Below are 24,926 nucleotides of genomic sequence, written 5' to 3'. Positions count from 1 at the left end.
TTAGCCAGGATGGTCTTGATCTCCTGACCTCGTGATCCGCCCGTCTCGGCCTCCCAGAGTGCTGGGATTACAGGCTTGAGCCACCGCGCCCGGCCGTGAAATTCTTTCTTACCTGAAGTAAAAGAAATGTTTTCAGATGGACGATTTGCCAGACTCACCATGTTTGAAAGTTATGTGAATAAATGTTTTATTCAATGTCATTTAAAGCTTCGTGATATCTCATAAGAGTTTTATTTTCAAAATCGCGCATGTTCACAAAATTTTTGGACACATTGTGATTATTGCCACTCTCCATAAGGCCTGAGTTTGACATGGACATAAAATCCTGAATAAAATACCAAGGAACACGTTTCTATTTGCAGTGTTTCCATTGTAGGTGGAACGGCCGCCAGACAGAGAGGCTTTCTAGGATGCATTCGGTCTCTGCAGTTGAACGGGGTGGCCCTGGACCTGGAAGAAAGAGCCACAGTGACGCCAGGAGTGGAGCCTGGGTGTGCAGGACACTGCAGCACCTATGGACACTTGTGTCGCAATGGAGGGAGATGCAGAGAGAAACGCAGAGGGGTCGCCTGTGACTGTGCCTTCTCGGCATATGATGGGCCGTTCTGCTCCAATGGTAAGTGTGACCAAGGAGCAGGTTATAGGGCAAGTACATGAAACTTACATAATATGAAGAACGCTTATGGCATTTGATACTATACAGAAAGGATAAGATTGAATTATTTGAAATGGAATAATTTCTGTACCAAATTCCTCTATGGAATTTAGAAGGGGTATGACTGTTTTTGAAAACTTAAGGCTATCAGTCCTCTCTGGATTTCTTTCTTAGAAGATCTCTGGGTTACCCCTAGCATCTGTTCAATGCTAATCCTCTCAAAATAATTTGGTTTTCACAACTCTGTCCTTGTACTGTTCTAATTTTGACATCAGTAAAGCATCATTGTTATTTTTGTTTTTAATTTTTAGAGACAACTTCTTGCTATTCAAGCCTCTCTGTTGCCCCGGCTGGACTTGAACTCCTAGGCTTGAGCAATCCTCTTACCCATTGTTCCTTCTGACAATGACTTGAAGTGATTCAAAAGGCCTTTATAGAAATGTCTTTTTTTATAAAACAAGTGTATTAACTAGGAGGGGGAAGTCATATTTAACTAAATATTGACATGTCATTGACAGGATCACTCAGACACCTTGCTCTGTGATGTCTGACTCTCCTTAGAGGAGTGTAGTCGGCATCACACAGCTGTTGCTCAGGTATAGTCATATTTTGAAAAAAAGAAAAGGGCTGGGCGTGGTGGCTCATGCCTGTAATCCCAGCACTTTAGGAGGCCGAGGCAGGCAGATCACGAGGTCAGGAATTCAAGACCAGCCTGGCCAACATGGTAAAACCCCGTCTCTACTAAAAATACAAATATTAGCCGGGCATCCCAGCTACTCGGGAAGCTGAGGCAGGAGAATTGCTTGAACCCAGGAGGCAGAGGTTGCAGTGAGCCGAGATTGCACCACTGCACTCCATCCTGGGCGACAGAGTGAGACTCCATGTTGGAAAAAAAAAGAAAAGAAAAAAGGGACTGATTTTAGTATTAAGTACCTTGCACTGACTTATTTAATATATTTATAATACTTTTATGAAACCTATTAGAATATTCAGTTATAAGAGGTAAAATATAATTGTGTTTTTAAGTGTCTCTGGGCTGTTACACATATTTTTAGCAGCAAAACAGGCTTTAATCACTATAAAAATTGTGTGACTTTCAAAAGAATTTTGAGAATTCATTATCTAGAAGTCATTTAAATTTTCAAAAGGTCCTGCATATGTCTTTTGTTAGTCCTGAAGATCTCTGTGCTAACAAATCACATAGCTCTGGTGCAAATACAGAGCCCTTTTTATATCTGAAAGCCAACATCAGGAGTAATCACTCCTTCATGAGCACAAGTGCTGATTTCTAAAGCATTCCCTATCCACATTTGCTAAGTGAAATTTGAATGTTATTTTATAACCCAAAATTATCTTAAGCATAGACATTGTATTGTAAGTAAATGGAAAATGGTCCTCCAGTGGCTGGGGCATTTGTTATAGTTAGATTACTTAATCTAATAAGAATGATCTGGATTTTCAGTAAATTCTTTATGTTTTATGGAAATGGAAAGAGTGTAGTAGTATTCCAAGACAATGATCATCTCCCAACATCTTTTTATTTACAGGTATATTTGGGGTGTGTGTGTATGTGTGTATGTAGGTGTATACTACAAACATTTTTGGAATTAACTTGATATAAAATTAAAATGTCAACCTTTCATAAAGTGTTTTAAGAGCAGCTGAAAGCCCTTCAACTTTTCTGTCTCAGAATACTGTAGACACCACTTTGGATTAGCCTTTGTATCCAAACAGTAAATCTGAGAAACATCTTTGGCATAAAAGAACATTTCTAAATTCTCACCTTGACGGAGGGTTGATCTTCAAATCACCTTTTCTCTAGCTACTGCAGGAGCTCTGTTTCATGCTTCCTACAAAGCAAATCGATTTTTAAAGACGAGGTAAAATTCAAATAAAAAAACATGGTACTCTGGCATTTCCAGGCTGGCCACGTGAGGAGCTCTGTAAACCCTCTCTCATACGAAACAGGCATAACTGGTAAAAATTATTATTTTAAAAAACGACTATTGAAAGTCTCTAGAAAATGTCGTAAGGAAATACATCAAATGAAGAAACATTTATCAATCAGTAATAACAGTGAGAGTTTGAGGCATTGAGGCATTTAAGCCAAGCCCCTCTCCCTGCACCTCCCCATCCCTAGCTCAGTGTGACGGAAGCTCCACTCTGTATGGATGTAGCCAAGAAGCCAAAGGTTTCCTCTCTACCCAGGCCCTACTCCAGAGACACTGCACTACCCAAGATCGGGCGCCAGCATTTCTTATCATCCCCAGTTTTGTGGGACAGAAGCTCTGTCCACGCAGAAACAGCTGAGGAGTCTGGGGCTTCCTTCCTAAACCAACTCCTCCTTCCAGGACATACGGTCTTCAGGTGTGGCAGCTGGAAAACACTGTGTCCCAATTGCCCTCACTCCAGCTTGCTTGTAAGGAACTGTTTCTACACCAGGAGAGGCAAGGCAAGAAGTTACCTTTCCCACCCTGCGCCCTACTTGTAAGCAACGGTTTTACTACAAGGGAGCAGGCCACTGTCACTCCCTACAGCTTCAGAGCAGTGAGGCAGATTTAACCAAGAGGTAGAGGGAGGCCATGAAAGTACACAGCTTGGTAGCCCTCCCCAAGTGAACTGATTTCTATTTGGAACAGACCATGGATAAGTTTAAGCATAGTCGTATGAAGATATTGGTAGTAAGCAGTTAAGAGAATGTTGATAACTCGAAGAGAGTAATGAGTTAAACCAGGGAAGTTTAACAGAGAAAAGAAAAAAAGAATCAGCAAACTTGAAGCAAGATCAATAGAGATTATGTATCCTGAAGAATACAGAGAAATAATAATGAAAAAAAACCAGAGCATCATAGAAATATCAGACGTAACTAAGCACACCAACATATACATAATTGAAAATACCAGGAGAGAGACAAAGGAACAGAAAAATTATTTGAAAAATAATGGTTGAAAACATCCCCAAATTAATAAAAATCGTGAATCTAAGATGCAGAAGCTCAGTGAAATACAGATGACACAAAGAAGTTTATATCCAGACACATCTTATTAAAAACTTTGAAAGCCAAAGTCAAGAAGGAAATTTTAAAAGCAGTAGGAGAAAAATCATATATACAAGGAAATGCCAGGATCAACAGCTAACTTCTAATCTGAAAGAATGTAGGCCACAGGACAGTGAGATAACATATTCAAAGAGATGAAACCATTGTCATCAAGAAACTTATACCCAGCAAAACCGTTTTTCATGTTCAGTAGCACAGAATGACTATAGTTAACAATAATATATTGTATATTTCAAAATAACTAGAGGAGTGGAACTGGAATGTTCCTAACAAAAAGAAATAAATGTTTAAGGTGATGGATATCTCAGTTACCCTGATTTGATCATTACACATTGCTTGTATCAAAATATTACCTCTACCCCATAAATACGTACAACTATTAGGTATTCATAAAAACTAAAAATTTAAAAAGATAGTAAAATATATTCCTACTTACAACAAGTAGAGAGTTCACTGCTATCAGCCTGCATTAGAGGAAATAACAAAGAACATTCCTTCAGGCTGAAGGAACCAGACAATAATATGAATCTACACACAAAAAACAAATAGCACTAATAAAGGTAAGTGTACAGGTAATTATAAAATAAAGTATAATGTCATATTTCTTATCATTTTCAGTGCTTAACTTTTAAAAAGCAATGTATAAAACTATAATAGAGAATATACAAATATATAATGTATATATTTTCATTGTCGGGCCTATAGAAATATATTACAAAAAACAGCACAGAGGAGACAGATGGGAGCAAGACTGTACTGAAATAAGGAATGACACCAAATGGTAACATGAGTCAGAGGAACAAAGAAAGAGAACCAGAAATGGTAAATAAGAGCGTTTATAGACAGTCTATAAATACTTACTTGCTCTTTTTTTCTTTTCTCAGATTTTTTAAAAAGAGAATAAATTATGTAAAATAATAATGGGTTTGGTATGCATAAAAATAGTTCCAAAAGAGAATAAATAGAGCTATGTAGAAATAACTTTCTAAATCTCACTTGTATTAAGTTAGTGTAAACCCGAAGCAGATTATTGATAAGATATGTATAATGCAAGCTTAGAGCAATCACTAAAGAAAATAAAACATTGTCGTGAAGTATATTAAAAGGTTTATATACCAAAACCTAGTAGGATTTATCCCACAATTTCAGGAGTGGTTCAACAAATGAAAATCAGTCAATGTATTACACAAGATTAATAGAACGAGGGGAAAAAAAACATGATTATCTTAATTGTTGCTGAAAAAAAATTTAACAAACTCCAGTAACCTTTCATGATTGAAAAAAAAACAATCAATAAACTAGGAATAGAAGGGAACTTTCTCAATATGATAAAGGCCATATATCAAAAACCTACAACTAACATCATACTCAGTGGTGAAAGCTTCGTCCCTAAAATAAGAAACACGACAAGTATGCCCAGTTTTACCACCTCTATTTGTTATAGTACTGGAAGTTTCAGCTAAAGTCATTAAACAAGAAGAAGCAATAAAAGGCATCCAAATTTGAATAGAAGGGCTCGCTCTCTCTCTCTCAGATTACATTATCTTATATGTAGAAAACTCTTCAGAAAATAAAAACTGTTAAGAAAAAATAAATAAATTCAGCAAAGTTGTGGAATACAAAATTAACACCAAAAATTTGGTTGTATTTCTCTACACTAGCAATGAAAAATCTGAAAATGAGATTAAGGAAACAATTCATTTGCAATATCATCAAAAAGAGTAAAAAACTTAGAAATGAACTTAACCAAGAAAGTGAAAGACTTGGACACTGAAAACTGTAAAACGTTGTTGAAAGAGATGAAAGAAAGACATAAATAGATAGAAAGACATTTCATATTCATGAATTGGAAGACTTAATATTATTAAAATGACAATACAACCCAAAGCAATATGCAGATTTAATCCAATTCTTATCAAAATCCCCAGAGCACTTTTTGTACAAATGGAAAAGCCCATCCCAATATTTATATAAAATTTGAAAAAGCCCAGAATAGGCAAAACAATTTTACAAAAGAACAAAGTTGGAGAATTCACCCTTCTTGACTTCAAAACTCACTATAAACTGCATTATTCAAAACAGTGTGGCACTGAATGAGGATAAACCTGTAAATCAATGGAATAGAACCGAAAGACCAGAAATAAACCTTCATACATACAGTCAATTGATGTTTAACCTAGTCTTTGTCAAGATCACTCAATTGGAAAATAACAGTCTATTCAACATAAACATAGGAAAAGTGGGTATTCACATGCAAAGACTGAAGTTAGACCCTTACCAAAATTAACTCAAAATGAATCAAAGTTTTAAATCTAAAAGCTAAAACTAAAACAATTTTTAGGAGAAGATATATAGGTAGATCTTCATGATCTTGGATTTGGTAGTGGTTTTTTGAAGATCACACCAAAAGCACAGGCAACAACAACAACAAAAATAGATTATTTGGACTTTATCAAAATTAACAACTTCTGTGTATCAAAGAGCACTATCAAGAGAGTAAAAAGACAACCCACAGAATGTGATAAAATATTTGCAAATTATATCTGATCTAGAATATGTTAATAACTTCCACAACTTAACAACAAAGAGAAAAACAGTCTAATTGGACAAAGGATTTGATGAGACATTTCTCCAAAAAGATATACAGAGAGTCAATAATCACATGGAAGGATGATACTCAACGTCTTTAGTTATTAAGGAAATGCAAACCAAAAGTATAATGAGCTGCCTCTTCAAACCCACTAGATTGACTATCAAAAAACAACAACAACAGAAAATAACAAGTTTGGGCAAGAACATAGAGAAATTGGAACTCCCTTTTGTTACTGATGGGAATGTAAATGCCACAGCCACTGTCGAAATTGATTTAGAGTTAACTCAAAATAGTTAAACAGAACTACCTTCGAACCCAGCAATTCCACTTGTACATATATAACCAAAACAATTGAAAACAACTCAAGCAGATACTTGTATACAAATGTTCATAGTAGCACTAATCACAATAGTGGAAATAATACAAGTGTCCATCAACACATGAATTGATTTAAAAAAATGTAGTGTATGCATATACTGGTACAACACATGAATTGATTTAAAAAAATGTAGTGTATGCATATACTGGTATATGTTCAGCCATTAAAAGGAATGAGATTCCGATACATGATACAGCATTGATGAACCTAGAAGACATTATGCTAAGTGAAATAAGCCAGACACAAGAGGGCAGATATTATATGACTCCGTGTTTACTAGATATCAGTAGACAAATTTGTAGAGACAAAGTAGATTCAAGGATACCAGCAGCTGAGATGAGGGAGCAATGGAGAGTTATTGCTTAATGAATACAGAGTTTATCTTTGGGGTGATGAAAAATTTTGGAAATCAAAAGAGGTGATAATTGCACAACATTGTGAATTTAATTAATGCTACTAGATTTCACATTTTAAATGGTTAAGTGGCAAATTATATATTACATATATTTTACCCCAAAGTATAGTGAAATCAAGAAAGAAATTAAAATGTTACACTCCAAACTATGCACCAATACAAAATAATAAGTCAAGAACGAAAGTGAAAAGAAAACAATGAAACATACAGAAAAAGAAAAAGAAAGTGGCAGATGTAAATCCAACTGTATCAGTAATAATATTAAACGTCATCGACTGAGTAATCCAATCAAAAGACAGATACTGTCAGACTGGATAACAAAAGAAATCTTAACTAAGGCTGTTTGAGGAGATACAGTTTAGATTGAAACGGGTAATTTAGTTGAAAGTAAAAGAAGGGAAAACATGTACAATGCAAAGAGTAACCCTAGAGAGCTAAAGGGACTATAGTTAATATCACAAAAAATAAACTCTAAAACAAAAGGTGCTACTAGAAATAGAGAAACTTTTATAATGATAAAAAGTTAATTCCCTCAAAAAGATATAATGACTACAAATTTATAAGTAGTTAATAATATAGCCCCAAATTACATAAAGAATACCTGACAGAACTGAAAAGAGAAACAGACAAACCAGGAATAAGCTGGAGGATTCAATACTTCACTTTCAATAAAGGATAGAATAATTACTCAGAAGATTACCAAGAAAATAGAGTTGAAAAAGCTAACGCAATCATTCTAGCACACATCTGTAGAACACGCCACTTAACAATAGCAGAATGTATATTCTTCTCAAGTGTTCATGGAACATATTCTAGGTTAGACAACATGCTACCTGTAAATCAAACCTCAACACATTTAAAAGGATTGAAATCATATGAAGGGTCTTTTATAAACACAATGGGATGAAATTAATAATAGAAGGAAATTGTAGAATATCACAATATGTGGAAATTATACACTCCAAAATCAAAAGGGAAATTAGAAAAGGCTTTGAGATAAATGAAAGCAAAAATACAACATTTCTAAAACATATAGTAACACAGCTAAAGCAGGGTTTAGAGGGAATTTTAAAGCTGTAAACATCAATATTTAAAAAGAAAAATGGTTCCCAAAAAAAAACCTGACCTGCCACTGTAAGACACTGAAAAAAGAAGAGCAAACTAAATCTAATGTAAGGAGGAAGCAGGAAATAATAAGTAAAACAAGAGAAATTTCTCGAATGGATAATATAAAAGTGACAGAAAAAATTAACCAAACCAAAAGTCAGTCCTTTAAAATTGTTAACAAAATTGGCAAACCTTTAGTACAACTGACCAAGAATAAAAGAGATGATGCAGATTACTAGAAAGACATATGAAAGAGTGATATTACTACCAACCTTACAGAAATAGCATGGATTGCAAGGGAATATAAACAACTATGTTGAAAAAAAATTACATAACTTAGATAAAATGGACAAATTTCTAGGATGACACTAACTACAAAATTAATGCAAACTACTACTTCTCTTTCAAGAAGGAGGAGAAAATATAAATAGGCCTGTAACAATAAAAGGAGTGTCTTAATAATATTAAAATACCACACAAAGTAAAGCCCAGGTCCAGATGGTTTCAAACAATTGATGCTATCAACTATCAGAATATATCGACTATTTAAAAATCTATCAAGTATTTAAATAAAAAGTATTAATTCTTCAAAACTCTTCCAAAACATAAAAGAGAAAGGAGCATTTTTCAACTTATTCTGTAAGGTCAGTATTTCTCTAATACCAAAGCCAGACATAGATATATCAGTATATATATTTTAAATCTATAGACCAATATCATTTAAGCAGATAGGTATGAAAACCCTAAACAGAATATTACCAAAGCAAATCCAGTCACATATAAAAATGACTATACATCAAGACAAAGTGGAAATGATCCCAGAAATGGAAAGTTGTTTTAACAGCTGAAAATCAATTAATATAATACACTATATCTAAGAAATAAAGGACAGAAACACATGAAAATCTCTACTGATGCAGAAAAGTCATTTGATAAAATCCAACATCCTTTCATGAATTTTTGTTTAATTTCAAGAAAGTAATTATGGAAGATAACTTCCTCAATCTAACAAATGGCATTTTTTAAAAACTCATAGCTAAAATTATTATATTTGATTATAAAGACTGAATGTTTTTTTCCTAAGATCAAGAACAAGACAAGAATGTATGCTCTCACTACTTCTATTCAGCATTGTACTAGAGGTTCAGGCCAGGCTGATTAGGCAAGAAAATGAAAAAATAAAAAAGAAAGAAAAAAAGATCCAAATTAGAAAGGAAATAAAACTATCTCTATTTGAGATGGTGTGATTTTTTTATATAAAAAAACCCAAAGAATCTACTTAAAACTATTAAAACTAAAACCAAGTTCAGCAAAATTGCAGAATACAAGAACAATATACAAAATAAATTGTATTTCTATACATTAGCTATGAATCATCTGAAAATAAAATCAATAAGAATTTTATTTACAGTAGCATCAAAAAGAATAACATACATAGCAATACATTTAACAAAAGAAATGGAAAACACACTGAAAACTATAAAGCATGGAAAGAAATTAAGGATAAATAAATGGAGAGATATTTCATGTCATGGATTGAATAATTAATATAAATAAAATACCAGTGTTCTCTACATTAATATACAGATTCAGTACAGTTTGAGTCAATATCCCAGCTGGCTTCTTTCCTGAAATTGACAGGTTGATTTCATATGAAAATTTAAGTGATGCAGAATAGCCAAAACAATCTTGAAAAAGAAGAAATTTGATAGATTCACACTTCCCAATTACCAAACTTACTGCAAAGCAGTATATAACTGGCCTAAGACTAAACAGATAGCTCAGTGGGATAAAACTGAAATTCCAGATAGATACCTCACCATTTATGGTCAATGGATTTTACAAGAGTGCCAGGACAACCCAATGGGAAGAAATAGTCTCTGAAACAACTGAATATACATGCACATGCAAATGAATGAAATTAGACTTCTATCTCACACATACATAAAAATGTACCAAGTAGACCTCGATGTAAGAACTAAAACTATAAAACTCTTAAAACATGGGAGAATGAAAGAGTAGATAACCCATAGAATGGAAGAAATTATTGCAAATCATATATCTTAAAAGAGTCTAGTATTCAAATTATTTAAACAGCTTTTACAACTGAATAAGAAGCTGGGCGCGGTGGCTCACGCCTGTAATCCCAGCACTTTGGGAGGCCGAGGCGGGCAGATCATGAGGTCAGAGATCGAGACCATCCTGGCTAACACAGTGAAAATGCCGTCTCTACTAAAAAAAACAAAGAAATTAGCCGGGCGTGGTAGCAGGCTCCTGTAGTCCCAGCTAGTCAGGAGGCTGAGGCAGGAGAATGGCTTGAACCCAGGAGGCAGAGCTTGCAGTGAGCTGATTGCACCACTGCACTCCCACCTGGGTGACAGAGCGAGACTCCACCTCAAAAAAAACAAAAAACAAAAAACAAAAAAAAAACAACTGAATAAAAAGAAATTTAACCCAATTAAATAGTAGGTAAAGCTTATAAATAGGTATTTCTTTAGCAAATATGTGTGAATGGCCAATAAAATCATGAAAAAATAGTTGGCAACATTAGCCAGTAGAGAGACACAATCAAAGTCACAATGAAATACCTCTTCACACAGACAAGTGTAGCTGTAATTTGAAAGAAAGATAATAACAAATGTTGGTGAGGATGTGGAGATATTAAAACCCTCCTAATTGCTGTTTGGAATGTAAAATGGTATAGCTATTTTGGAAAAAATATGGCAGTTCTTCAAAATCTTTTTTTTTTTTTTTTCTCAAAATCTTAAAGTTGTTGTTATCATAAGATTACACAATTTTACTCCTAGGTATATATACCTAAGAAAAATAAAAACGTGTCCATAGAAAAACTTACACATGAATTTTCACGGAAGCATTATTTATAATAGTCAAAAAGTAGAAACAACCCAAATGTCTATCAACTGTTAAATAGATCCACAAAATGTGGCACATCCATTATTATTTACATCCAGTGAAATATTATTCACCAATAAAAAGGAATAAAATTCTGATATATGCTACAAGATGGACGAACCTTGAAAATATCATGCTAAGTGAGAGGCCAGATTAAAAAGACCATACATTATATGATTCCACTGATACGAAATCTCCTGAATAGGAACCTCTGCAGAGACCGAAAGTAAATTAGTAGTTGCATAGGCTGGGATGTTGGAGAGAAACAGAGAATGCTAGTGGATATGGAGGGTTTTGTACGAGGGAATAAGAAGGTCGGGAGGAGTGAAAATACTCTGAAATTGATTGTAGCAATGTTTGCACATGCCTGCAAATATACTAAAAGACATAGAATTTTACACTGTAATTGGGTGTATTACATGGCATATGGATTATATCTGAATAAAGATGTTTAAAAATGAATGATTTGGGAAAATATTGGAACCCAAAGATGAGATAAGTTACTTTGAAATTATACATTTATTCTGGAGAATAAATCATATGTAAATATGAGATGAGGATGATTTGGAGAATTAAATAAAATCTCTATTAAATGTTAGTCAATTCTGAGTTATGAGTATATTGGAGTTTGCTACTTTTTCTTCAAACTGCAGTTTTTAAAAAAATTTTAAAAGTGAAAAATAAAAAAACAGGAAAACATTTCACTATTATTTTATCTCCCAGGATATTTAAGGTTTGGTCTCATTCTCTAAACGTACTTAACACAAGACTGTTAGACTTACATTTTGTTAACATAACAAAAATGTATTTATCATTTCAGAGATTTCCGCATATTTTCAAACTGGCTCCTCAATGACATATCATTTTCAAGAACATTACACTTTAAGTGAAAACTCCAGCTCCCTCGTTTCTTCGTTACACAGAGATGTAACATTGACCAGAGAAATGATCACGCTGAGCTTCCGAACCACACAAACTCCGAGCTTATTGCTGTATGTGAGCTCTTTCTATGAGGAATACCTTTCAGTTATCCTCGCCAACAATGGTGAATATCTTTTGTGTAAAGAAAAAGAGAACCCTGAATTAGAAAAATAGGACTGTAATGGCATGGGTCTTCTCAGCATTCAAACTACAAATGATGAAAGAAAACTGCATGCCTTCCAATGTCTTTGGTTTTTCAGTGCCTTCCTTAATGGTTATTATAAAAGCTAGCATTTCAAGATTAAATTAAGATGCTTTTCTCACATTACATGTTTGATAATTTTATGGAGTTGATATGCCATTATATTCTTATTATTGATAGGATGCCTTTAATAGTACATGATGACTCAAATTGGTTTTGCAGTTCATTTTGAAATAAGATATCTAGATACATGACATACATTCCCTCCTCATTCTAAGCAAAATAGAGGAGCATTTATGTGGATGTTATAGTACAGCTATATAAAAGCCAATTCCTTTAAGCAACAGATAAGTACAGCTGTTCTCTATCTCATCAGTGACTGAAAAACTAGTTATATCACTTTTATAGAAGAAAAGTATAGTGGCACCCTCTCAAACAGTGGTAACTGAGGCATTCCAAGGCTTTCACAGTTGAACAAGAAGACCAAGCTTTAAGTTTGTTAGATACACAGCACAAAAATTTAATGTCTAGAAAACAATCTACAAAATCTCTGATTAGGCCGGACGCGGTGGCTCACACCTGTAATCCCAGCACTTTGGGAGGCCAAGGCGGGCGGATCACGAGGTCAGGAGATCGAGACCATCCTGGCTAACACTGTGAAACCCCGTCTCTACTAAAAATACAAAAAACTAGCCAGGCGTGGTGACGAGCGCCTGTAGTCCCAGCTACTTGGGACGCTGAGGCAGGAGAATGGCGTGAACCAGGGAGGTGAAGCTTGCAGTGAGCTGAGATCGCACCACTGCACTCCAGCCTAGGTGACAGAGAGAGACTCCACCTCAAGTGTGTGTGTGTATATATATACATATCTGATTGACAGGATCTTAGCATAAGCTGCAAGAGAATTCTAGATAATGAGGGTACATCTGTGTAGCAGAGGGGTATGTATATTAGATGATGTAGATATTTTGGAAACCTTGTCTCCTGACAGAACCTTTTCTCTTCCTCATTTTTGGATTATGGCAGGAGACTTAAAATAATTCTGGCTATAAAAAATCTGTATCCACATATCAGTAATACATTAAAATGAGTCTTATTAGAAGTTATAATTACAGGAACTGAATGTTGATACAATGTTGCATGGAGTTTCATCATTTCATAAAATAAATATCAAAGTCATAATGAATTTAGATCTGAGTTCTGAGCTCATATGCATAATTTAAACCTTTTCATTTAAAAATGAAGAGAGACTGCTTGTTAACAACACATTTAGTCTTGACTTTTAAAATAGCATCATTGGACCCAGAGTCTGGCACTGGAATAGCACTTAAGTAATTACTGTTCCAGGAAAGATGACTATTGGGTGCATCTAAATTGATGCTAAATAGATTCAAAAGTGCTGTAAGTAAATAATAATAAAAGTGCTCTAGAATCTATATCAAGAGTTTTATAAAATACCACTTTAATTTTAAATGCCATTTATTTTTCTTTTTAGGAAGTTTGCAGATTAGGTACAAGCTAGATAGACATCAAAATCCTGATGCATTTGCCTTTGATTTTAAAAACATGGCTGATGGGCAACTTCACCAAGTGAAAATTAACAGAGAAGACGCAGTGGTCGTGGTAGAGGTAATCCCAAAAATTCAAAAGTCAGACTAACTAATATTATTATTTTGAGAACAAATAATCTAATGCAAAAATTTGATAATAGATATTAATAAAAGAGCAACCCATTCAGTGCTGCTCTTCCGTAAGTCAAGAAAAAGAAGCCAAATATGGCCAGGATCTGGGGGAGAGGAGGTGGTGGTCTATTCTGTATTGCTTTGTTTTGTTTGTTTAGCAATATAATTCTGTCAAAGGTATTATTAATATTTTACTATTTAAAATATCAAAATATCTTTATTTGTTTTACTTTACTCAGTAGGGGAATGTTTTCTAGTTTATTATAGTGACTACTGGTGGAATCTATTCATTGATACTGCAGTGGGAACTTGCCTTATTCTGATTATAAAAGAACAAATACTTTAGCAACTTAAAAACACGGTTTAAAAGCACACAACATAGTCATTAAAATGGGAATAAGAAAATAGACCTGAGTCACAACAGACAAAGTAAATTACACATTGTCATCGGCATTGGAAGGAAAATATACTTTTAATCTGCGCAGAGGACAACAATGCTTGGTTTTATGTTTGAAATTTTCTCCACAGAATGAGTACGTATTTAAGTTTAAAACAGCTGCTTCCATCTTTTTCATGGACTCTGCCCATTATAGATCCTTCCATTATGAAGAAGAGTAAAGCCAGCAAGTGGGTAGATCATAGAGACAGTGGTAGCTGATGGCATCATAGGAATTGCTATAAAATAGCTTCCCCTTCTAAATGATTAATTACTTGAAGGTGGCTCCTTGAACTTTTGTAGTGATACTTAAAAGTGATTTATTTTCATCTTTCCTTTCCTCATCTTCCTTTGCTTCCTTATCATTAAAATTGTACTTGCTGTTGATGTTTGCTTCTCATGGGACATCTAATAGGTTAACCAGAGTGCAAAGAAACAAGTCATCTTGTCCTCAGGGACAGAATTCAACGCCGTCAAATCTCTCATATTGGGAAAGGTTTTAGGTAAGTAGAAGAAAAGGCTTTTTTCCAAAAAACGCAAGTGTCATGTCACAAACCCTGGCAGCATTCATCATGCTGAAAGAAGCTCCTTGTCTTACTTGAATAATAATTTCACAGTGAGTGACAATCAAGGTGCAAACTGTACTCTTGCCTGAGTGTACATATAATCATGAGTAAGTGCTGCCTGTGAGATGTGCAAGGGCGTCCCTGGAAAAATACCTCCACACTTAACCTGTCACTTGGCAATCATGCATAATGAACCACGGTGTTTTTCTAACCCCTCTTGAAAAGTGAAATATTATCAAAGCTGACACTAAGTTCACAGATTATGTATGTATTAACATCAACTCCAGAGACTGTCATTCAATGCTAAAACTACATTTGAGTTGAAAAAAAGAGAAAAAAACTGTTTATCTTATTACGGCAGATGAATACAGTTTTAATTCTGTCTCAAGCCCTGCTTTACCTGTTGTTTCCATCCTTTACGACTCTAGTATCTGACAGGAATGGGGAGGCATATTCATAAACATCTATTACGCAAGGTAGAAAGTTACAGTAATTGTCTATCATATTGTCTTTTATAACCTGTTGTAAAAGCACAGTTAGCTTTACATTTAATAAAGGAACTGAGGAAAATAATCTTTTTTTAAAGAAAAATACCCATCTTATGTAAATCAATTAAGAAAATGAACTACACTTTAATATTAAGAGGATCAAAAAGTAGAATAATATTTATTATATACATCTTTGTTTCCTTCCAAAAAAAGGAGAACATGAAATTGAAGGTGTTAATGTTTTCATTCAAGGATGGTATATTCAAAGGCATGTAACTTATGGTATAAAAATCTACATTCAAATTCAGCAGTGAAGTATATAGTAAGAAGCAACTGATCTCAGAAAATTATAAATATTCATTTTGCCTGTCCTTGGAGGTAGAGATAATCATCAAAGATTAATAAAACACTTTATACTTTGAACAACTATATTTTAGGATTGGTTCTGCTATAAATTTTTTGCCACTCTCACATCATTTAGTAATTATACCAAAACTACACTTTTATATTTAAATTTGGAATTATATAGGAAGTGCTTTAACTTATAGTAAAATAGACCAACAAGTTGGCTAATAGAGAAGCCACTAATTTTACAAAGAAAGTTACTCAAAACACTCTGTTCTAAGTTATCAATATATTGATACTTGAACAGAGTGGCTGGGGTGGGGTGTCTGAGTGGAAAATTACAAAATAAGAGAGAGTAATTCTTGCCAAACTGACTTACCAGGATTCTTGGTGAAGCCAGGCCAGGGTAGTCAGATATCACCTGTCGGGTGAGGAGAGGGATGAGAAAGGTAGTGATTAGACATTGAGGGTGATCAGATATTGACGGTGGGAGATTTGGGTTAAAATCAGATTGGCAGGATTCTAGGTAAGCTGGCCGATGAAAGACCAAAGGTCAGGCTGGTTGAGCCGAGAGCTTAGAGTAGCCTGACCAACATCTGGTCATGGGGAGAGTCTTCGTCAATCCTGTCGAAGTTCTTTCTTGGAAAAAAATAAATTACGTAAAGATCCTTGAACTGGAAACAGAAAAATATAAGTGTAAGAGAAATTGTCACTCTGGTCAGGATCTAACTGTACTAGAGTAAAACCAAAGAAAGAAAGGTAAAAAGGTAAAAGTGAGAGAAGAAAGAAAGAAGAATTTCCCAAGCCTCCCATTTAGGGAAGATCTGTTGTGGGGACCCCGCGGTGGGGTGGGAGGGAGGGTTGGGAGAAAGAACCCGTGCAATCGATCATCTCACTATTGGGAGTGGGGGAAAGTTGGAAAAAGAGGATCTTGTTTTCATGTAACTGTGTAAAGGAATAATTTTGATTGTGAGGGCTAGGGAAGTTGAGCTCTCAAACTCACAAAACGGAAAGCAGGAAATAAGAAGGAAACTGATTAAACCAGCAAAATAAAAGGAAAAAAGATGAAACAATCATGCAAAGTAAATAGTGTAAGATAAAAAAGAATAAAATCAGATATAGTGGTTATTACTCTAAAGACGAATGGACTAAATTCTGTCAAACGAGGTTTAAAAATAACAGTTAAATGCTCTTACAATATTGAACATGAAGGGGCCTGCCAAAAACCAGCAGGCAACAGCTGATAAATTTAAGAAATGCAGCACTACTTTCAGATAAGATTGAATTTAAGATTGGAATATAATCGAATCTTAAATGAGATAAAGAGGGATATTATCTGATGACAAAAGATAGTTTATTTAGATAATATGAAAGTCATCATACAAAATAGCAACTATAATATGATATAATAAGCAAAACCAGAAAGGATTTGCAGAGCTCTGCCGTCCAAGAGTCATTTTTCTGTAATCTCGGAATTATTGGCTGAGTCCCATTAAAATTTTATTTTAATGCTATATTTTAAAAATTAAATGGCAGAGGATTTCTTAAATGTATACCATGTAACTGCTTTCCTATGAAGTTCTGGTACTTGCAGAGAGCCAGCCATCTGGACTTGAACAAATCTGTTATCATAACCCTGACAATGGAAATAGTTGCCAAAAGTAAAGATTCAGGGTGACCTCTCCTGGAGTGAAGGATCAAGGGGTTTGGAGGGACTTTCGAGGGTCGCTGTCTTGCAAATGCGGGGTGCCCCTGCGCCCCATCTCCGCCGCTGCGCCCTAACTGTGTGTCCCCCTTCTGTCCTCAGAGGCCGCCGGCGCGGACCCGGACACACGGCGGGCAGCGGCGAGTGGCTTCACTGGCTGCCTCTCCGCGGTGCGCTTTGGCCGCGCTGCTCCCCTGAAGGCGGCGCTGCGCCCCGGCGGCCCCTCCCGGGTCACCGTGCGCGGCCACGTGGCCCCAGTGACCCGCTGCGCGGCGGGGGCAGCGTCCGGCTCCCCGGCTCGGGAACTGGCTCCCCGACTCGCAGGGGGCGCAGGTGTGTGGCCTTCCACCCCAGCGCACCCGAAACTGCGCTTCTCTCAAATGTTTGTGATTTTCTCAAAAGCCTTCTTTTCTCTGTCTCTGTCATCCTCTCTTTTTTCCTTTTTTAAAATATATTTTTGTGATGTTCTTATTTTAATTCACTTTTAATTGACAAAAGTTGATATGTGTGAATTGTGGCGTGATTAAATCACGCTAATAAGCATCTTTCTCCCTTTCCCTGTTGTAGGTCGTTCTGGACCAGCGGATGAGGGAGAGCCCTTGGTTAATGCGGACAGAAGAGACTCTGCGGTCATCGGAGGTAACAAGGCCCTGAATGACCGGTTGTTTGTCATTATCGCTTTAGATACTGATGCATTACTTAGCACAATGGGAAATATATGTAAGAATCAACGCTCAATGGTGAGGCCACAGGGGTGCTATGTATTGCTTTGTGCTTTTCTGGTTTTTGGTTTTTTCTATTTGAGACAGGAGTCTCCCGCTGTCACCCAGGCTGGAGTGCAGTGGCGAGATCGCCATTCCCTGCAACCTCCGCCTGCCGGGTTCAAGCGATTCTCCTGCCTCAGCCTCCTGAGTAGTTAGGATGACAGGCGTGCGCCACTATGCCTGGCGAATTTGTTGTGTTTTTGGTAGAGACAGGGTTTCTCCATATTGGCCGTGCTGGTCTCGAACTCCTGGCCTCAAGTGATCTGCCCATCTCAGCATCCCAAAGTGCTGAGAGCAAAAGCATGGCCACCGTGCCCGGCCTTCGTTGATTTTCTGAGGCAGTATCTGCTGATTTCAGCTTCCCTGGGGATGCTCAGTGTGTAAGAATTCTGCTGAAACAATTTTTTTTGAAGAACAGTTACAAAACTAATAATGAATTTGAAAATAGCTGTATTCCCTAGGACATATGGGATATTTGTCAAAGTAATGGCAACTGCTGGACGAACCTGAAGTAATTATGTTCAAAGCAATGGAAACCTCAGCTAATTATCAGAGCACACACTTTATGGTACTTTCCTTTAATGACAAATGGCATGATTTAGATACTCCCATAACAATGTTTCACTTATTTAAGAAGTTTTAAATGCACGCATTATTTAAAATGCATTATTATTTTAAAGTGTACAATTCCCTGTCATTAAGGACATTTACAGCAGTAGCCATTGTATGTTTCACTTTTAATCATACTTTGGAAAGAACTAATCTAATAGGCTAAGAATGTTTTGTGGTTATTTTTAACTGAAGAAAAGTAAAATTAAGCACAGTTTAAAAGTATGTTTAGGCAATGAAAACTTTTTTTCTAAAATATAATTTATTTAGAACTGGTGCAAAAAATAAGCATTCACCTTTACTTGTTAATTAACGAGTGAATTATTGAAAGTTTTTTTTTTTTTTTTGAGATGGAGTCTTGCTTTGTTGCCCAGGCTGGAGTGCAGTGGCGTGATCTTGGCTCACTGTAAGCTCCACCTCCCGGGTTCACGCCATTCTCCTGACTCAGCCTCCCGAGTAGCTGGGACTACAGGTGCCCGCCACCACGTCCGGCTAATTTTTTGTATTTTTAGTAGAGACAGGGTTTCACCGTGTTACCCAGGATGGTCTCTATCTCCTGACCTTGTGATCTGCCTGCCTCAGCCTCCTAAAGTGCTGGGATTACAGGTGTGAGCCACCACGCCCGGCCGAATTATTGCAATGTTGATTGTATTCTTATTCTGCAGAATCTCTATAACACATACAAAAGTAAGCTAGGTGTGTTTGTTTCCTCCAAAATGACAGAAAACAGTTTCAACACAATAAAGTTCTGACTAAATTTGAGTTGGGGATATTTACATTTCCATCACTATCTCAATTCTTTTTCTCTTAGCAATCAGTAAGGTGTAAATTAAAAATACATGACCTGGTGAACAAAAACTGTTTTTAAAGTTTCCAGTGGGAATGTGGTCAATAATGCATATCTAAAAGGTATACTTGCGTGTTCAATTTTAAATACAATCCAATCCTAAATCAATCCTGCCTTTTTTAGGAGATTTTTTTCATTGCAATGCAAATGCAATTTCAACATGCCGAACATTTTCAGACTAGGTTTCCAAGGCCTACAGACATTTACACAATGTCAGGGATAGTGCCCAGCTTTTGGTGATAAGGAAATGGGCAAGTTGATAATAGAACCAGCTCTTATCTTTGGAATTGTATTATATTGCTTGTGGTCAAGTATCACTGGCAAGATTGACTGAGTAAACGTAGAGAAACATCTTAGCAGTGTTCCTTCCCCTGATAAATTCTTACTTGGTTTCTGAAGGAGGGGATGAAAAGGAGTCTGGAAGGCTTCCCCTGGGCTTTCCCAAAGGCAGTTTGCATTTTCTAATATGGACTGGCTGAAGGTATAAATTAATATTTTTGTGAAGTACTTTAAATGTACTATGTAGGCAGTAAAAGCATGGGGGAGGAAATATGATTTCTCCTCATCACTCATAAGTTTGTAGTTGGGACAGACCTCCGATTAACAAGAGAAAAACAAGCAAGTTGACTAAGGCATGCAGCCCCACAGCATGTGGGAGAAACCTCAGTGAAAGTCAAAGCGCGGTGGCTTAGAACTCTGGCTCCTCTGCAACAATACATTCGTGGAGAACTGACAGGACAGTGGAAAGCAATTTTAGGCTTCCAAAGGCGAGAAACCATGGGAAGATAAATACATGGGAAGAAACTAATGGAGTAAGTGTGTTTGTACATGCTTCTGCTGACATCCCTGAGCTGGTAAGAATGGTCTCCGGTAAAAGAGAATTTACATCCTGTCTTTAGGTGAAAGGAGGGGCGGATCTAGAGAGCTCTTCCTCCACTGGCTGCTTCGTAATTGCCTTTACCTCAAAATATTTGTCAAAAAGGCATATTTGGGGGTGACATATTCTGATTACCTTCAGAAGCTTGTCTTTATATGTATTTATTTCTTTTAGCATAGATTTTACTTTCATTTGTCACTAGTATGATTGCTTCAGTAAACAGCATTCTGTGGCATGGCTTCACGCTTTAGCACTCTGGCTCTGAATTAAAGCCTGGAACAATTTGTAAAGATACTGATATCCAGGCCTTCCATTCATTTCTTCTGATTTACTGACTGAGTGTGCAGCTAGAGTCGAGAATCATGGGCACTGCTAATGGATTCAATATTTTAAAACATTTCACCCACCTGTTTCAAATAATCCACATTCCAGGTAAAAAAATAATAATAAATCTGCCTCCATTATTTTTGGTAATAGGGATTGATTACCTATATGCTACACTACTGCGTTTCAAAAGTATAGCATCATAAAAGTATTTGAAAACAATTTTATTAAAATGTACCCATTTCACTGTACTAACAATAACATTTAATGATCTATGATGATGCTAAACACGCTATACTTTTTAAATGATTTAAAATTTCCCACTTGTTAACTGAAGGATGCACATGATCTTAGAGACATGTATGTCTGTCTTCTTTTAAATCTGAAAGCATTATCTGAAACCCAATCATCATGTATCTGTAGGGGAAAAGCCTAACACAGCCACATCCAAAAGTCACAGTAGCTCAGAAGTATGCTAAATGTCATAAAATTACTTGGCGTTAGCATTTCTGAGTTTTGATGTTTTCAGTTTATAATATAATAGATGGTTGGTTTATTTTAACCAAACTTAAAAAGCAATGATGTCTTCAAAGCCTCTGATTGGAGCAAAAGTCACCATTTATATTCTGACATTGAGGCCAGGCACGGTAACTCACACTTGTAATCCCAATAATTTGGGAGGCCAAGGTGAGAGGATCAGTTTAGCCCAGGAGTTCAAGACCAGCCCGGGCAACATAGCATCTCAACATAGCATCTCTACAACACCCCATCTCTACAAAGAATAATTGTTTAAAAAAAAAAAAAAGTAGCTGAACGTGGTGAAGCGGCCTATAGTCTCAGCTACTTGGGAGGGTCGAGGCTACAGTTAGCTATGCCACTGCACTCCAGCGTGGGTGACAGAGTGAGACCCTCTCTCTAAAAAGAAAAAAGAAAAAGAAAAAAATTCTAATGTTTTATTTTTTCTTTTCCCTCCCTAGGCGTGATAGCAGTTGTGATATTTATTTTGCTTTGCATCACTGCCATAGCCATACGCATCTATCAACAGAGAAAGTTACGCAAAGAAAATGAGTCAAAAGTCTCAAAAAAAGAAGAGTGCTGAGACAGCTCTAAACAGCGAGCTCTGTGTGCAAAACACAGTCCATGAAGGCCAGAAAGAGTGAGTCTTCTGATTGGCAGCTGTGGCTGTCTCTGTCACCGCGACTGCGGACTTGCCTGCTGTTGCCATCAGGGTGCACACAGTGGGTGCAGTGCTATCACCTGGCTGAAGACCTGCAGCCTCAGAGCCTCTGGGAGGCCCCTTTCTCCCTCCGTGAAACACAGTCCTCCGTCAATTTCCGAACGGTGAATTAGGTGTGGCCATTCATCACTGTTCAGTAGCTTCCCCATTCAAAGACTCTTCTAAAACTGCAGTTTGATCTGTGTTAATAATTGTGGGGTTTTAGATGAGAAAATGATGATAAAGCTGTGACCCTACTTTATTTTTTAAAAATGACAGAACTTTTGTTCAGATGTAAAAGACAAAATTGTACTTTGTTAATGTAAAATGCATTTGTAAAATGCTTTTTGTTACTTGAAAACATATCTGGGATCCCTTTTTTTGGTCCTCTGCTGATGTTTATAAAACAGGAAATGCTTCTTAGTTTACCTTCACTGGCTTTTCCATAGTCCTGGAATCCAGAGCCAAGTGGCCTACCCAAAATTTACAGCCCTTTTCTTCCCCCATATGATGGTTAATACAACACAGTAGAAGCCTGGAAATACCACCATTATTTTTGGTGTATTGCTTTTTCTAATTGACTGTTTTTAATCATTTTGATAAATTTTAATGTTGAAATTAATATTGAATGTTAGCTATGAAATTTTAGTATTGAATTTTGTAATGGAACAGAAAATTGGTAGGTAACAAGATGCAAGAGGATGTCAATACAAGATTGTCTGCCTATTTTTCTTTGTAATTTGTAATTACAGTTTTTGTAAATTGTGATTATGTTTTTAACTAAATTTACAACCAGATATAAACACTACTTCTTACACAGAGTTATCCTTTATTTGTGTCATTAATACCTGAATGAAACATCATCCTAAACTTATTTCCCCAAAATATTGAGAAGTCATAGCTGTTTTTCTCTATCATTCATTTCTCTTTTTCTAAAAGTTGTTACTGATACGCCTTTAATTTCCTGTGACTCTATTATGTTGTACAGAACATCTTTTCAATTTATTTAAAAAAAATAGCTTAACTGAAGATCACTAATTCCTTTTCTAAATTTTGAACTGCTCTAGGTATAAATATCATTGTGTATTATCATCTCATCTAATCACTTTTGGAATGTAAACTGAAAGCTGTTCACTCCAAGAAAAGTTAGCATTTATATGATGCCTATTAAATCTGCCATTCTGATCACAGGTTTATGACCATGGGGCCAAATTTCCATAGATTACCCAAAGTTGAATATATGCTATTAACTGGAACATGTCTCATTAAGGTTTACATACACACTAAGACAGCAAAGGATTGGAATTAACGTTATGGAGACAGTTCCAAGGACTAATATTGAAGCAGTGGTTATTTGATAATGCATGGAACCACCATTTGGATTCAATAAACCAATTATATAAAAGCAGTGATGCTACGGTCTTCATATTCCACATACCACCTGCCTACCAGGGACTAATGAGATGGTATATTTCTTCCACATCAGGGCAAGTTGAAAATATACTGATTCAGCATTACTATAACATAAATGAATTTCCATCTTCTCATTTGTGTTGTTTTTGAAAGAATGAATACACTCTCTGTCTTAAATCTGCTCTTAACAAATGATCTCTTCTCAGAATACTACATCTGTATTGAAAGTACAGACAGCCCATTGCTCACTGCACTTTTTGCAAGACAGCAAAACGAATGCATCAAATTATATTGATACATCATCACCATCAATCTTTTGTACTGATTTTCAGACTTAATCTTATTTGAAAGTAAACTCATTTTTAAATAAAATAAAAAATATTTTAGGGAATGCTCTATAAAATTAAAATTACAAAATTATATGCTTTTTAAATTTATGCAAAAATGTGCAGACAAATGTATTCTGTATTGGTTTATGCATTACTTTACCCTTGTATATTTTGAGATTATTAAGATTTGTTGACCTTTTTTGATTTGATATTTATCATCTGTTAAACTTTTTATTTTAAATTATTAAACGCGAAGTGCAAGAAAAAGAGATAAATATTTACTGATTGCTAGATGTAAAAATATCTCTGAATGTATATATTTAAACTTCTGCCAGAGAGCAACCATCTAACAGTCAACTTACTAAAATCTAAAGTACTTTTTATTGTTGCAGAGAACTTAGTCTTTAAATGTTATTTAGATATGTAGATGCTAGTTGCAAGTAACACCTTTTTGTAATATAAAAGTAAAACGTAATAATTTCCCAAATTTTGTCTTCAAATTAAAAAAGAAAATAACGTATAATTGCCATTCTTCATTTGAGAAAGCTGAAGATTCTGATGCTTAAAAACTTCAAAATTCTAATATTAAAAATAGAGTAGTTAATGTGACATTGAAGGCTTATCTCTATAAAAGAGTGACACTGGTGAGTGGTATTATCTCAATATTTTTGTCCAAATTCACCTTAGGAAATCACTGTAAATCTTGATTGTTTCCTAAGAGTAATTATTACGGCATAAACTTAACATACTTTGATAGTAGTTAGTACTGGTACATGATATATTCTACCCCGTGTCTCTATTACTGTGAAAGATCATAGTAAATTTAACATATTTTCATCCAGACTGTGTATGATCTTTCATTGTAATAGAGACATGGAGTGGAATAAGTCATGTATTAACATATAAGATTTTTTATTTATTTATTTTTTATTTATTTATTTATTATTATTATTTTTTTGAGACGGAGTCTCGCTCTGTTGCCCAGGCTGGAGTGCAGTGGCTGGATCTCAGCTCACTGCAAGCTCCGCCTCCTGGGTTTAGGCCATTCTCCTGCCCCAGCCTCCCGAGTAGCTGGGACTACAGGC

General features: G+C 35.7%; 1 protein-coding gene across 2 annotated transcripts in view; it reads left to right on the top strand.

The window, feature by feature from the left end:
• The window catches only part of CNTNAP3 (contactin associated protein-like 3), a 229,914-nt gene extending 205,692 nt beyond the window's left edge, over window positions 1–24,222 (top strand). Inside the window, exons 17-23 of one of the 2 annotated variants that reach the window (XM_011968882.1) lie at window positions 377–616; window positions 11,941–12,165; window positions 13,736–13,869; window positions 14,774–14,861; window positions 17,565–17,795; window positions 18,030–18,101; window positions 21,861–24,222. In XM_011968882.1, the coding sequence (XP_011824272.1) occupies window positions 377–616; window positions 11,941–12,165; window positions 13,736–13,869; window positions 14,774–14,861; window positions 17,565–17,795; window positions 18,030–18,101; window positions 21,861–21,982 (1,112 nt within the window). In that variant the 3' untranslated portion in view covers window positions 21,983–24,222. The remainder of the gene's footprint in view (window positions 1–376; window positions 617–11,940; window positions 12,166–13,735; window positions 13,870–14,773; window positions 14,862–17,564; window positions 17,796–18,029; window positions 18,102–21,860) is intronic. The other variant, XM_011968883.1, reaches the window with a different exon arrangement.
• The last annotated feature ends 704 nt before the right edge of the window (window positions 24,223–24,926 follow it).

Source organism: Mandrillus leucophaeus, unplaced genomic scaffold (assembly GCF_000951045.1).
Source record: "Mandrillus leucophaeus isolate KB7577 unplaced genomic scaffold, Mleu.le_1.0 Scaffold862, whole genome shotgun sequence".
Taxonomy (NCBI): Eukaryota; Metazoa; Chordata; class Mammalia; order Primates; family Cercopithecidae; genus Mandrillus; species Mandrillus leucophaeus.
The sequence above is the reverse complement of the archived record's forward strand: the minus strand, read 5'-3'. Positions and strand labels throughout refer to the sequence as shown.